General features: G+C 44.2%; 1 protein-coding gene across 1 annotated transcript in view; it reads right to left on the bottom strand.

Annotated features, from left to right (window-relative positions):
* The window catches only part of TNRC6B (trinucleotide repeat containing adaptor 6B), a 229,753-nt gene that overhangs the window by 167,228 nt on the left and 48,056 nt on the right, over window positions 1-14,469 (bottom strand). The window contains exon 4 of the mRNA XM_036759875.1: window positions 3,585-3,652. Within this exon, the coding sequence (XP_036615770.1) occupies window positions 3,585-3,652 (68 nt within the window). The remainder of the gene's footprint in view (window positions 1-3,584; window positions 3,653-14,469) is intronic.

The raw sequence follows: 14,469 nt of genomic DNA, 5'->3' as shown, positions 1-14,469 counted from the left end.
AACCTCAACCTGCCCAGACTGCCTCAGTGATCCTTCAGATCACGGAAGACCAGAACTACAAACTCAGTGACCCCAAGGACTCAGCAGAGATGTAAGGGAAGCTGTGTGAAGCTGAGGCCTGGCCCTGGTAACTACCACCTGTGTGCTCTTGGCCCATTCACCACCTATGTCACAGGGCCTCAGATTCCTCAGTTTTCCAATAAGGAGCCTGGATTAGGGGACCTCATGGTCCCTTACAGCTTCAGGTCTATGGTTCAAAGACCCGTAAACAGGCTGCAGCAGATTAATGACCAAGGATGCTTTGGATACAAATATAAGTATCTAGGAAATGTATTATCTGAAAGGAAGGTGAGCCAATCAGTGATAAGAACAAGGAATTAATGCCTTTATTCCACAAGCAAGGTATTAAGCACCTGCAACACGGGGCAAGGCACTAAGCTAAGCAAAGATAATGCAAAACCAAAAATCAATACCCTCAGGGAGCAGAGCTATGTAGATCCTCCTTGGGAGGATTTCTGGGAGAATGAGGCAAGCAAGCCAGGAGATACAGAGGGCACATCAGTGAGATCATGCAGTTAGCAGAGAGAAGAAAGGGGCAGGCAAACCACTGAGGGGAAGCCCATGGATGGGCCAGGGCAAGAGGCTAGAGTTGAGTATTCTGGGCTGGAATCACTTCAGAATGTCAGAAAAGTCACTTGGGTTGTCCTTTGGGTTAGGTTTTGTAGTATTTTTTTCTTCAGACCTTTAAGTTAGGAAGAATGTAATTAGAACAGAATTTTACCATGAAATCAGAGTGAACTCAACTCCCAAATAGAAACTAAAACCACAACAAGTCCACCCTAGTGCACGTGGGTATGGTGATCTGGGCACAGCAATAGGCTGCATTCTTCCTTCTGAATCATCCTAGTAAAACTTTCTGGAGCACCGTTTCCAGGTTTCAGGTAGGACTCCCATTTAAGTTCGGAAGGGATCCTCCTTAGATAGTGAAATCAGACAAGACCATAGCCTAGGGGATAGAATTGTAGACAAAACTATATAATTAGTAGTGTAAGCAATCCCTCAGAAGAAGTAGTTAACCCATAAGACTTACTCCAGGAACTAAGATTTGTTTTACTAGGAGAGGCTGCTGGCCCGAACCAGGAAGACCAAGGTTCAAGTGCCTGACACCTACCAGCCAGCAGACTATGGGAAAGTCTGCTAACCTTTCTCAGGGCTCTGGGCAAAATCCTTACAACAAGAAGCTAGAGAGGAGGCCAATCAGTCTTGGCCTGGGAAGAGAGTTTCCTCTATGGAGGAAATCCCAGTCCCTATCCCTAATTTTGGTAAATAACAAAAACTATTAAGAAAAGAACAATCAAGACTCTGCAGAGAAATGAAAATCAGCCCAAGTACAAATCCATACAAAGCCCGGCCCCACAGACCAGGGAACCAGGACAGGGGGTGGAAGCGGGAGGACCGGACAGGCGCCTGAGCTCCCGTGCACAGGAAAGGGGGGACCCAGGGAACCAAATTCACCTGGCAACCAGCCTGGCTGAGAAAATCACCCCATCCATTCACCCAAGTGCTCTTCCCACGGCGTGTCAAAGCAAAGAATGAGCAAGAAGGATCTTGGAACAACCTCCTGGCCCCAACCTCAGTGAGGAGGGTCAGACAACCTCGAAGCCCATTTCTGCTCCCCTTTCTGGAAAGCTGGATTCGTTCTTACAATTGTGTCTATGTTCTATATACCATATGATTAAAGCTATAGATTTTAATGAAGTAATTATATGGTAATACACTCAGCTTGCTTGATTTTGGGGAGTAGATCTTAGAGACGAGTAATCAGAGAATGATCTCAGAAGACAAATGCTAAGTAAAAGAATTTGAAAGCAGCAGTTCCAAATCACAGCTGGCCTCTTCGCATTTTACATGAAACAAATAAAAAAGGATTTGTATAAAGCACAAAAGCAGCACCCCTCTGCCTTTTCCCCCAAATCTCCAAGGGTACATGTGCTGTAATTCAGCAACATCAATGACAAATGTCCAAAAAGTCACGAAGAGAGCTCTTCTATTTCAAGAGCCAAGCCTTTCCTAGGGCAGCTCCTCTGTGCAGGCCAATGCGATTCTACTGTGTGGGCATCATCGGAACAGAGGCCTCAGCTGGGCCTCACCTTTAAGGTCAGTCCAGCACTGATCCACAAACATAACAGCGCTTAATCTTTGCCTTAGGGAAACAACAGGTTAATATAATCCTGGGAAAATGAGTTACTACAGTGGCCCAGACAGGCAAACTGCATGTGGGAAACGTGGCTCTAATGAGCAGGGAAAACTTGAGACAGCAGCTGGTACTTGGGGCCTAGAACCCTCTCTGGGATCTTAAGACCTCAAAGATGATGGAGGGGGTCAGGGTTATGATCACTGTATCACGTAAAAGTGTAGGGGGGGAGGGGAAGAGGGGGTACTGGAGGAAGAAATTGGACTAACTTGAATATTTCCTATATCTGCTTCAGTTCTAATGGGGCCTCGATTTTCCCTGTCACCCTTGCTTAGAAATTCATTAATTCTATCACTCCATCATGGATGCAAGACCCTACCTAGGTGTATCTGACAGGACATGAACAAAATTGGGATTGATTCTGAATGTCATTTGGGAAGCTGTGCTTGGTTAAAAAATCCAATCAGCTGTGAAGAGATCCAAATTTCTACTCACAAGAAAAAGAGCCAATTCCACGGAATGAATTTTCTGTCGAAGCAGACTGTGCTTCTTTCTTAAAGAGTATCAAAGAAGAAATGCTCAGAAAGCAGGATAAAACGAACCTCCCAGCAGATGACAAAGACCTCTCTTGAAAGATTTTCTACAAATTCTACAAGTTATGAAAACTATTCAGAGAATCCATTTGAACAAAAATGTACAGTAGTAACTTCAGGCCTCTGAAAATAATCTTGACTGTTCTTCCATAAAAATATTAGCTTGTTCTGCTATAGAATTTCTTACAATTTTAACAAAGGAAAACCTCACCTGTTCTAGAAAATATGCTCCCTGGGCCCCCTTCCTCCTTTTTTCTAAAGCCAAACTATTCCACTAAGATAGGAAGGATGCCAAGAATTGCATTAAATGCTATATAAGAGAAATGGTGCTATTTCTAATACCAATTCCTTTTGGTAAATGTTTTGTTATTGAAACAAAGATTAGCCTTGCCACATGACTAAATGGAACAGAATTTCAGGAGGTGCTTTTCCAACACCTCCTCGGGTGGTTGGTTTCACACAGGCATGTCTAGTGAAAACGGCATACTGTTTTCTATTTCTACCAGTAATCCAAACCAAAGTTCATTGGCTCAGGTTAGAACACCCTGATCCATGAAACCCCTGCTAAAACACAATACCAATTCTGGTTAGTCAACTATGGAAAAAACTTAGCTTTCTCACTTCTTCAGGTTAGTAGGCCCATAAATACAAATACGCTTACTACTTGCCATCACTGAGCACCCACCAGCACAAATACCCCACACATAGAGCCCCGCCAAACATGCTTTTAATAGATTTAACAATAGCATTTCAAAAATGTGTCACAAGACTCTTTTACAAAATAAACCATGACTCACTGTTGGCTTTCTTCCCCAGGAGGCGGAGTCTTGCCATGCCCTTCCATTACCAAATCTTCATGTCCCACCTGCCAAGGCAAGCATTACAGGTCATGTATTATCACCTCCAAAGTGGGCCAATGCTTCATGTTACAATTAAATTTGGTCATTTCGAAATGACTGTATACTTCCTAGAACTGTAGAAATTGGAATTAGAAGGAGCCCTAGAGCTAATCTAATCCAGCCCTTTGCTCATTTTACAGATGAAAAAACCGAGGCATGGAGAGGTTCAATGGCTTGTCCAAGGAGAAACACTGGGTTAGTGACAGAGCTGGACCCTGAACCCAGATGCTCCAATGTTCTTTCCACTACAACGTTCTGTCTGACTCTCCTACTCCAGTTGCCAGTAGTTCTTGTTCCCTCAAGACAAGCTTTCCTGGGTGATCACAGTTCCATGAACACTCAGGTGCTTTAGAAGACATCTTTGGTCACCAGTCAACAGTGCTTTACGGAAACAAATGTGATTTTTTTCCCTGAAATGGTTCATGAAGTAATAACGAAGAGCCTCAGGGTCAAGCACTAACCTCAATGTGGAAAAAAGGAGAGTGTGGAGAGGGTGGAGTGGTGGGAGGGCAGTCCTTGCGGCCACGACAGTCTGGGCCTGGGATTTGAGCCCCACTTCTGCTGCAGCATGAGCACGTCCCCTTGGTGCCGACGGTTAGAACCACGGGTCTCAGCGCCTGCATCAGATCATGCTTGGGGTTGTGCCACGCAGCTCATGCACAGCCTACTGGCTTCCCCTCTGCGTCTCTTCACTGTCTTTTGGTCAGCAGCAGCAATGACTAGTCAGAAATCGTGGGGTCACAGCATGACAGGGAGAACAACAGATGGCTCTGTGTCAGGAGGTAGCCTGGAACTTTTATGAGAACAGCATGCTTTTCCAGATGCAGCCCTCCTTGCCCTCCTCCTTCTATGTGATTCTAGGACCTTCCTTGGCTTCCTCCTGGTTTTTGCTGCACTGGGTAGAAATGCTGATTGTTTCTGTAGACCTATTGCATCATGCTTCTTTACCGAAACTATCTTCTGTCCTTGTCCATCTGTGCCGCTTATTCCAAGTACATGCATCCACTGAATTCATCGTCCTGCACGTCACAGTTTGGACTCTGGAGTGGGAGAACCTGGGTTCACATGTGACCTGAGAGGGCTGGATTCACCGGCCTCTGAGGTCGCTTCCACTTCCAGATTTGTGACTCTGCCGAGGCTGGCCATCGAGGCTGTCAGGTCCTGGGGCAGGCAGCCTGAGGAGGGCCTGGCGGGCTTACCAGCCAGTAACCACCTGGTTACTGGGCTCATTTAGTCTCCTCAGTGCAAAAACTACTTCATCACCATGTTCTATACAAGCTCCAACCAAAGCCATCTTGGCCTCTTGGCTGTTTCTCAGCACTGGCAATTCCTTTTGACTGGATCAGGTTGAAGCCATTGCAACTATTCAGTGTCTTCTCACTTATTTGTTCTGCCTTCTAATTAATGTGAGGCTGATTTCCATTGGCCAGTGGTTTGGCTGCACACAGACAGCTGATTCTTTGATAATTTCTGCATCAATAACCACCATGTTCTTGCCCATGACAGTCAATTTCCTTTCTTTCTGCGATGGCTGTTCTGTGCTCGACACATCCTACCCCTCGGTCTCACTGTCTAGTGGAAGAGAAGCACTCCTGAGATGGAGACAAAGCTTCTCCTCCTCCAAAAGCCCTCAACTCTCTTTTCTCTCCCCCATCCCCCACCCCCACATGTGTATCCAAGCAGCCACTGCTTAGGTCAGAAAACCATCGGCTTCTGATTGACACCATAATAACAAGAGGTATTTTCAAGGTTTACAGACACGAGCTCATGTGAGCCTCACAACAACCCTGTGAGGGTGGAGCGGATACCACAGTGGGGACCAACTTACTCTATGGTTGAGGAGGCCAACTCAGAGAAATTCAGACCTGCCCTGGGTCACCCAGATGAAAAGGGGCAGAACAAGGTGCTTCTTCCCACCTAATTTATGGGCTTTGCAATCACCAGGCTATTGTTTTCAGGTGTTTCTGTCTCTTGCTGATCTTTTTTATTTTTACTGGTACTGGAGTTTGGCGACCACTGCTAGATAATACAGTTTTAGGCCTGGTAATCCTATGCCCCTTTGTTCATGCTTTTTCCACTATTTTCCTTGAGATTCTTGACTTTGAGTCTACCAAATGCAGTCTGTAGTCACTGCGTCTAGTTTGAAAAAGAATCCCTCAAGGAATGTGATTGGTTTAACACTAAATTTGTCAGTTAATTTAGGTCATTTTGACATTTTCATTATGTTGGCATGACCTAACCATAATCAGTAAATCTACAATTCTTTAATGCTTTTATTCCTATAAAGAGGGCTTTACAGTTTACACACACACCCCTTTTAAGTGCCTTTGTAGGTTGTCTCTCAAATACTTCATAAATTTTGTAGTAATTTTGAACAAGACTCAGAAAAATCAGTAAACTACACATACTTTTTGACCCAGCAACACTATTACTAGGTCTACTCCCTAAAGAAATCAAAGAAAAAGAAAAAGGATCTATGTGTACATAAATATTTATAGCAGTTCTTTCTTGTGGTTGAAAGAACTGGAAACTAAGGCGGTGCCCATCAATCAAGAAATGGATGAATGAATTGCTGTATCTGAAAGTACTGAAATACGGTTGTGCCCTAAGAAATGATGAAGGGGAAGGTGTCAAAGACACCTGGAAAGATTTGTCCGAACTGATACAGAGGATAGGGAGCAGTCCACATTTGGAGATTTGTGCTTATATTGCCATGGTTGGCTAGCACTTCTAAAACAAATGCTAGAGAAAAGAGGCTCCTCCCTCTACTCTTGTTTGCATTTGCATCCATCAGGTTCCACCACCTTCTAACTGAGTCAGGCCCACTCACCACCACAGCGGATCCAAACCTTCTCTGCCTCAGCCTTCCACTGCACCCTCTGCGCACACATTCCCAGGTGTGGGAAGGACCTCATCTCCTATTTACTGAGGAAATCCAGGCCTTTCACCACAAGCTCCCTCTTCTCCTCCAACGTGTACTCCGTCCCCACCACTTCCTCCAGAACTTCGATCTCAAAAAAGATGACCTTTCTCCAGGTCAAGGCCAGCCCTTCTATACTGTGCCCTTGATCCCCTCCTCTCCCCCCTTCTCCAGCCCCTCTGGGTCTATTGAATACTCAATCTTTCCCTATATCCTGGTTCCCTCCCTGATGCCCACAACACACTCAAGCCCCTCTGATAATTAAAAACCCTCCCCTCCCCACTACATACTTTTCTGTCTTTCCTTTCTCTGCAAAACTCCTCTGTGTCCTTCCTCTCACTGTTGTCTGAGCCCCCTGCAATGTGGCAACTCTCCAGAGTTGCACAGAGATCTCTGCATGGCCCAATCCAACAGCCTTTCTTCAGTGTGTGTTCCACCTGACCACTCCTATGATCACTGACGTGCTCTCTTTGATCTGTGTACCATCCTCAGTCTCCTTTGCTGGGGCATCAGGCATTCCCTGCCCATTAAGTGCACCCAAAGGCTCTGTCTGGGATGCTCTTTTCCTCATGGGCTCCACAGTCATCTCCCCAACATCTGGGGTCTGCATGCCTGCATGCTCCCTCATCCACTCTCCATTTCCCATCTCCAAACCTTTTCATGGTTGGCCCTCATGCTTGGAATGCCCCCTGCCCCGCTCATCTTGGCCTCCCGCTAGCTCAGAATTCCTCCAACACTCAGCTCCAGCACCAGCTTCTCCAGGAACCTGATTCTCCATGAACCTCTCCTGATTCCGCTCTCACATATGCACATGTTGCCTTTCCCACCTGTTAGAATAGAAACTGTCTGAGGAAAAGGACTGTCAGGCTTCTGCCTCAATTGCCAGAGCTGCACTTAATGCCTGGCATACAGCAGGTGTTAATATGTACTTACGGACTGAATCAATACGTGCTTTTGTATTGTACAGTATTACAGATGTAGTCTCAAATCTGTGTTCAGGGTAGGGTTTTTTAAATACATGAAGGAGTGCTATGTTCAACTATGTCATCTTAGATGATACAATGCCAAGGGGGTGGAAAATTACACAGTCTGACATGTCTCCTCAATGGAAATGTATTCTAAATGTTCTGATAAAAGACAAGTGTGGTCCCAGGGCTTCTGAATCTAAGACAAAAAATTACTCAAAGAGGGATGAGACACTCTTAAGAATTAATTTCTGACAACAAAACTGTGAGTGACTCAACAAAATAATGAACAAGAATAAGAAGGAAAGTGGTTGGGTAGGAAAAAAAATCTTTATATCAAATATCTTTGATAAGGAAAGGTGTGATATCCCAAATACACACAGCTACACACACAGCTAGGAAACAAGTGGTTAAAAGAGAGAAACAATTCTCAAAAGAAAAATGACAAGCTATTAAAAACCATGTTAAAATACAACTCACTAATATTAAGAGAACTACAAATCAAAACAATTCTAGGGCTTCACCTTGCTGCCAGCAAATTGGCCAAGAGCACAAAAGATGTGAAGAACTGATGGTGGAGGGTTTGCAGAAAGGCAGACATACTCATGTTACTGCTGGTAGAGATATAAATTAGCCTAACCATTCTGCAAAATAATTTGGCGTTATTCTAAGAAAGTGACTAAAATGCACTGTAAGGCTTCAATTCCAAAGATTTCAATGATAAAAAGAAAGTTCTTATATACATAAAAATATTTATAGCAGCACTTTTTATAGGAGCCAAGAACTGGAAAGAAGGTGAGTGTCCACAGACGGATAAACAGATTGTGGTACGTGAATATCAGAATTTTTTTGTTTTTATTTAATTTCTTTTCAATTAATAATTCTCTCTTCCAGCTCCCTTCTCCCATTTAAAAAAAAGAAAAACCAAATCCTTGTACAGCAATGCAGAGTCAAGCAAAACAAATTCCCACACTGGTCATATTCCCCAAATCTATGTTTCATCCCACATCTTGAGTCCGTGACCGTCCATCAGGAAGTAAAGGGCCTGCTTCATCGTTCCCTGGAATCATGCTAAGTAACTGCAGTGATCAGAGTTCCTAAACCAAAATTGTCTGTCTTTATAACTCAATACGCCTTTATTACCTGCTTGTTATTGGCCAGGCACTGGGCTAAGCTCGAGGGATACAAAAGTACACACACACACACATGCACACACATGCATGGATGGGTACAGAAATACATTTTACTCAACAGGGAAATAGAAGTGTAAAGGGAGAAGAGAGAAGGAGGAATTCGTGGGAGGGTAGATGAAGGAAGGAATCAGTCCTAAGCAAAACAAATTCTAACTAAGAGTATTCTAAAATATTTATACCTTTTTTTGAAGTAGAAAAGAACAAGAATCTGGGTGGAATAGCTGAACAAGTAATACCATTGTGCTGGAAGAAATGATGAACGGGGGTGGTTTCAGAGAAACCTGGGCAGATTTATATGAACTGATATGAAGTGAAGTGAGTAAAACCAGGAGGACGATTTCTACAGTGAACAATTTTTACAGTAATATCAAGAAGATAAACATAACTGAAAAACTTAAGGATTTTTATCAGTGTAATGACCAACCAAGGTTCCAGGGAACTCAATGAAATATGCTGCCTACTTTCTGATAGAAGGGACTCAAGAGTACAGACAGAGGCCTGTTTTCTTCTCTTTCTCTTTTTTTAGACATGGCTAACGTGAGAATCTATTTTGCACTACTATACATATATTTAATGGTTTTTGTTTTCCTGCCTTCTCAGTGGGAGGGAAAGAGGGAAGTAGGGAGACAATTGGGAACTGGAAATAAAAGTGAGTGAAGGAAGGAAAGAGGGAAGGAGAGAAGGGAAGGGAGACAGAGAGCAAAGGGAGGAAGGACAGAAGAGAAAAAGGAAGGAAGGAAGGAAGGAAGGAAGGAGAAGAACTCAGGAGAATGAGATAATATTGTTTTGGACCTCGTCAATACATAAATTTGTCTTGCTGGATGATACAGATTTGTAATGAGTTTATTTTTCTTTAGTTCTCTATTTGGGGGGAGGTTAATATGGGAGGGAGAGAAGGATGTTTTTGCTGATTGGAAAAATATATACAGATAATTAAAAAGAAAACTTGCACTAGTCCAGGTGAAAAGTGATGAAGGCCTATAACAAGATATTGGCTGTATGAGTGGCAAGAAGGGGGTGGATACAAAAGAAAAATGTTGTGAAGGCACAAACAACAAAATTTGACAAAAGATTGGTTATGTGAAGCGAGTTTAACTGAGGAGTCACAGAGGACAACCAGGTTGTGGGCCTACATAGGAAGGCTAACGATGGTCTTGACGGTAAAAGTCAGGAAGAGGTGAAGATTTTCAGCGAGAGATCCCGAGTTCTGTTTCAGACATGTTGAGTTTGAGAAGCCCATAAAACATCCAAAGAGAAGGGGAAATGACAAATGACAACTACAAAGAAACCTAGGAAGACTTCTGGAACACAGAGTAAAGTAAGCACAACCAGAAGAAGAAAGGAGGACTACAGCAACGTAAATGGAAAGAATAGGACCCAAACTACTGAAAATGCCCACCGTGTCATTCGAGTGAGCTTGGCCCTCTGGGAGGAAGCAGCGTGAGGACGCAGTCCCCTCCCTTCCCTTTTGGAGGCATATACTGAATGGCTTAGTTTGGCTAAACTGTTTTTTCCCCTCTCTTTCAAAATTCTGGTTATGAGGTATTGCTCTCAGGGAGGAGGAGAAGGGAAATACTAGGAGATGTAGGTAAGGTGAAAATAAAACATATTAATAAATAAATTTAAAAGACAAGAAAATTGTAAATAATCCTAACAAGCAAGAAAAGAGGGTGAAGTCTAAAGAGACAAAGAGCTATGCTGTTAGCAATGAGCTCATATAAGATGTACAATAATAACAACGTAGAAAAATAAAACGTACAAAAGATGAAACAAAGGCAAGAAAAGATGACAACTGGCAAAGGAGGGAACCGACTTCTAAGAACATCGTCAGGAAAGCTACAAGGCTTGTAAAAAAATGCCAAAGGTGATGAAAATACTACGCTACAAAGAACACCAAGCCAAGCAAAGAATGATTGCTCGGGGCAGTCAATGTATGTTGTTGAGGAGAAGAGAATCATCTGTAAATTGAAATGAATGGAACAAAAACTTCGAAGGGGTAATTGAAGCCCAAGAAAGGGAGGTGCCAGAGAACACCTCACTAAGCTGCCCGAATACGGAGATCCCACTGCCAAGTTGGTGTCAATGATCTCTGGGGAATTAAAAGGAACGAAAGAGGTGCTGTAAGACAGGAAACAGAAAAATACTGTTTCAATGCTCAGGAAGGAAAAGAACGTGGTTCCCAAAGCACAATAACTAAAGAAAAATGACACCAAGAGATCAGCATGTAGATGAACACAATGAGCAAACCTGATTCTCCAGGGCTGAGGATGATATCTCTTCTTCCACTCGGTAGAAAGAGAGGCTGCAATTGGGGAAGGCTTGTACTCTGTCAGAATGAACTCAAGCATTTCCTGAGCACTCACACTACATGGCAAGGGCTGTCCTGAGAACACGAGACAACACCCTTATCCTCAAGAAGCTTCCACTCCACTGGCAGAGATGAGAGTGGCCAGGGAGGCATCACTAGGATTGTAGGCCTGGCATGGCCAGAGGACGGCTGACTGTCAAGCTCTTTCCAGGAGCAAGAGCAGCAGGAGTCATCTGATTTCTGCTCCCAGAGCAAACGATGCACAGCAAAGGCAGGGCTGGTGGAAAGGGGGTGAGTGACACACAGGATGGCAGTCTGTTCCGCCCATTTCTAGTTATCACAAGAGGGGGTTCAAGGCATTGGGGAAGTGATGTCAATAAACCAAAAAAATCTGATTTTTAAAAAGAAAAACAATTTTAAGACTACAGGTGCTTCAGATGATAGACTCGATCATTCCCAAGACAGTTGAAGATTGCTCAACAGATGGTTTCCATGTACTTAGAAAGAACAAGAGGCAACCCTTGAGAACAGGCATGAGGTCACTACAAACGGATCAGGCCAGATGGGCTCTCACCAATGTTTTCTATCAAATAACAGAAGGCTAGGTTTTTTCCAGCCTCCTTCCCTGCTGACCACAAGGACCTTGTGGGTCCCTGTCATCTCCTCCTGCTCCCTCTTGGCCTCTTCTCCTTTCTGACTGTTGTCTTGATCTTTGCCATTGGGCTCCAGGAGGGAGGTGTTCTCCAAGGTCCTGCTCTTGGTCCTCTCTTTCAACTTTGGGAATCTGGTGTCACACCCAAGTTTAGATGGTACCTTCCAAAGCCACCTCTTGCCATGGCCCGAGGCCCACGTTCTATCCCCTCAAACGTGGTGTCCTCATCTGTCCCTCTTGGCTTCTCTGTTTCTTCTGTCAGTGGTGCCATCATTCGACCAGATTCCCAACTGAAACCTTGGCATAACCTCTGGCTCTCTGCTCTCCTTGACCTTTCAAGAGTCAATCCAATCACCAGGTACTATCAACTTAACCCCTAATCTCGCTCACATCTCTCCCTCTTGGCGGTGCCACATCTAGTACAAGTTTAAAAAAAGGGCATCATTCAGAGTACCAGGTCCCGATTAATACTTCATTTAAGCAGCAGCAAGATGCACTCTGGCCAAAAGAAAGAGGAGTCCCTGCCAGCCAGATGGGCTGGCAATAGGGGTAGGTCCATGTGAACTTTTTATGAAGTTTGATTGGACCCCTTCAGCTTTGCTTCTGGGAGGAAAGGGTAGGCTGTTGTGGATAACACTGACTTTTTTGACCCTGGTCTCCTGTTGTTGGTGGCCAGGGGCCAGGACACTGTGGGCCAGTATACTGGTAGAAGTGAGGAGGTATGAGTTAACTCTGGCCTGGCCTCCCACAACACCAGCCAGGACTCTTTCAAGCAAGGACTCCGTGGGGGAGACTTGGGGCAGTCTGGGCTTCACTCTGGCTCAAGTGGAGGCCCTCTGGGAAAGAAGAGGCTAAAAGCAGGTTTTAGGACGTTGGCTGAGCCGCTGCTTTTAAACTTCTTGTTGGAGACTTTTCACCCTCCTGAACAGTTCTTCCCTGCAGGCATCACCCTGACAGCCTCTCTCTTTTATTCCTCCAGCCACTGCAGTGACCCCTGGGACACTCCTGTTCCTCTACTTTCACATTTCAGGCCTTACTCCCTCACTTTGCCCCATGGTACCCGACAGGACTCCTTGCACTTCTGGGATGCATAGAAAGTAGCCGGCTTTCCCTGCCACCGCCCCCAGCTGAAAGCAAATCACCCCCCAGGCTCAGACCTTGGCCTCCTGCTCTTTTACCTATGCCCTCCAGCACTGAACTGTCTTCCTAATTGGTCTTCTTGCTTTCATCCTCTTCCCCACCCCTCCCAACCTATTCTGCAGACTGTCCCCTGCCACTAGTCATACTAAAACACAGGTGTAAGCATGTTACTCTTCTGTTCAAAGACCTTCAACAATCTCCTATATCCTTAAAAAAAAAGGCAAAACTGAGCCTTCTCCACAGTCTGGTCCCCTTTCCAGCTGCTGGTCTGGAAAGACTGCTCTGGTGACACAAGCCTAGTCACTCTTCTGCATAAACATCTTCTTCATCACAGCAATGTAAAACAAACTGCGATGCTTCAGTGATTTTTATAACTTATAAAATTTAAATTAATTTTTATAAAATTATTTTTGTTAAAAAAATTTAAGAAATTAAAATTTAAAAATTAAATTAAAAAAATTAAAGCTTTTGGCCTAACACTGTGTGCCACCCCTATGGTCCGGCATTGCGGAGGTGGGACCTGGGGCTCATGAAAGACAGGGGTATAAGTACTATTTGGGAGACAAGTCACAGAACCGCTCCAAACTGCTATTTCTTCATCTGTAAATTGGAATCCCTCCCCTTCCAGGAGTGCTGTGAGGACCAAATGAGAAAAAGACCTTTTTAAACACCAGAGGGCTACACAGATGTCAGCTCTCCTCCTCCTGATTCTTACTCTGACCCTGTAACACTGAGAGGTCTGATCCTAGTCTCCTGTCCTTCCAGGTCTCCCTGTGACTCTCCCCGCTAACGCCTCACCACAGTATCCACCCCTCAATCTCTCCTTATTTTATTCATCCATCAACTGTCTTCTGGCCTCATTTTCCTCCCTTCACAGACAGTCTTGATTCTATGACTAACCAGTTCAGCAACAGCCTGCTTTCTATCCTGCTACACCCCTCTCATCCTTCCCTCCTGCCAACACATGGCAATGGACACCCTTGCTTTACCCCTGATACTACTAAAAAGGCATCTAGTGTTTCTCCATTACCAATAATACTCTTAGTTTTAGGTAAATACTATTTATCTTATTTTAAGGAAAGGTCCATTTATCTATGTGCTTTTTAAATGACTGCATTTTGCCAAAGGCTTTTTCTGCATCCATTAAGATAATCAAGTGATTCTGATTGCTTTTATTATGTTGTACTTTGTGATATAGCAGCCAAAAAAAACTCAGCTGATGATAAACGACACTAAGGGAAGCTGTGTCCACAAGGAAGGGAATGACAGTGTCATCGTGAGTGCCTGTGTTCACTACATGCATTTGGTAGTGCTCACATCCATGTACCACACAAGGGAGGAATGACTGATATGGCAAAGGGCTGATGTCATTGGGGGTGCACAGACAAGGGAAGAAAAGACTCAGGAGAGGGGGTCATAACAGCCCCCTATATAGGTTAGGATTGCTATTATGCAGAAGAGGGAGGACACTATTCTGAATGACGCCAGAGGGCCAAATAGTAGAAATAAGAGAAAGTTACAAAGAGGCAAATTTAAGCTTAATGTAAGAACAAAGTGCCTCATAATCAGAGCTGTTCAAGAGTACAACGGGCTGTCTGGGAGATA

Source organism: Trichosurus vulpecula, chromosome 5 (genome assembly GCF_011100635.1).
Source record: "Trichosurus vulpecula isolate mTriVul1 chromosome 5, mTriVul1.pri, whole genome shotgun sequence".
Classification (NCBI taxonomy): domain Eukaryota; kingdom Metazoa; phylum Chordata; class Mammalia; order Diprotodontia; family Phalangeridae; genus Trichosurus; species Trichosurus vulpecula.
This window is presented reverse-complemented; position numbering and strand designations above follow the sequence as displayed.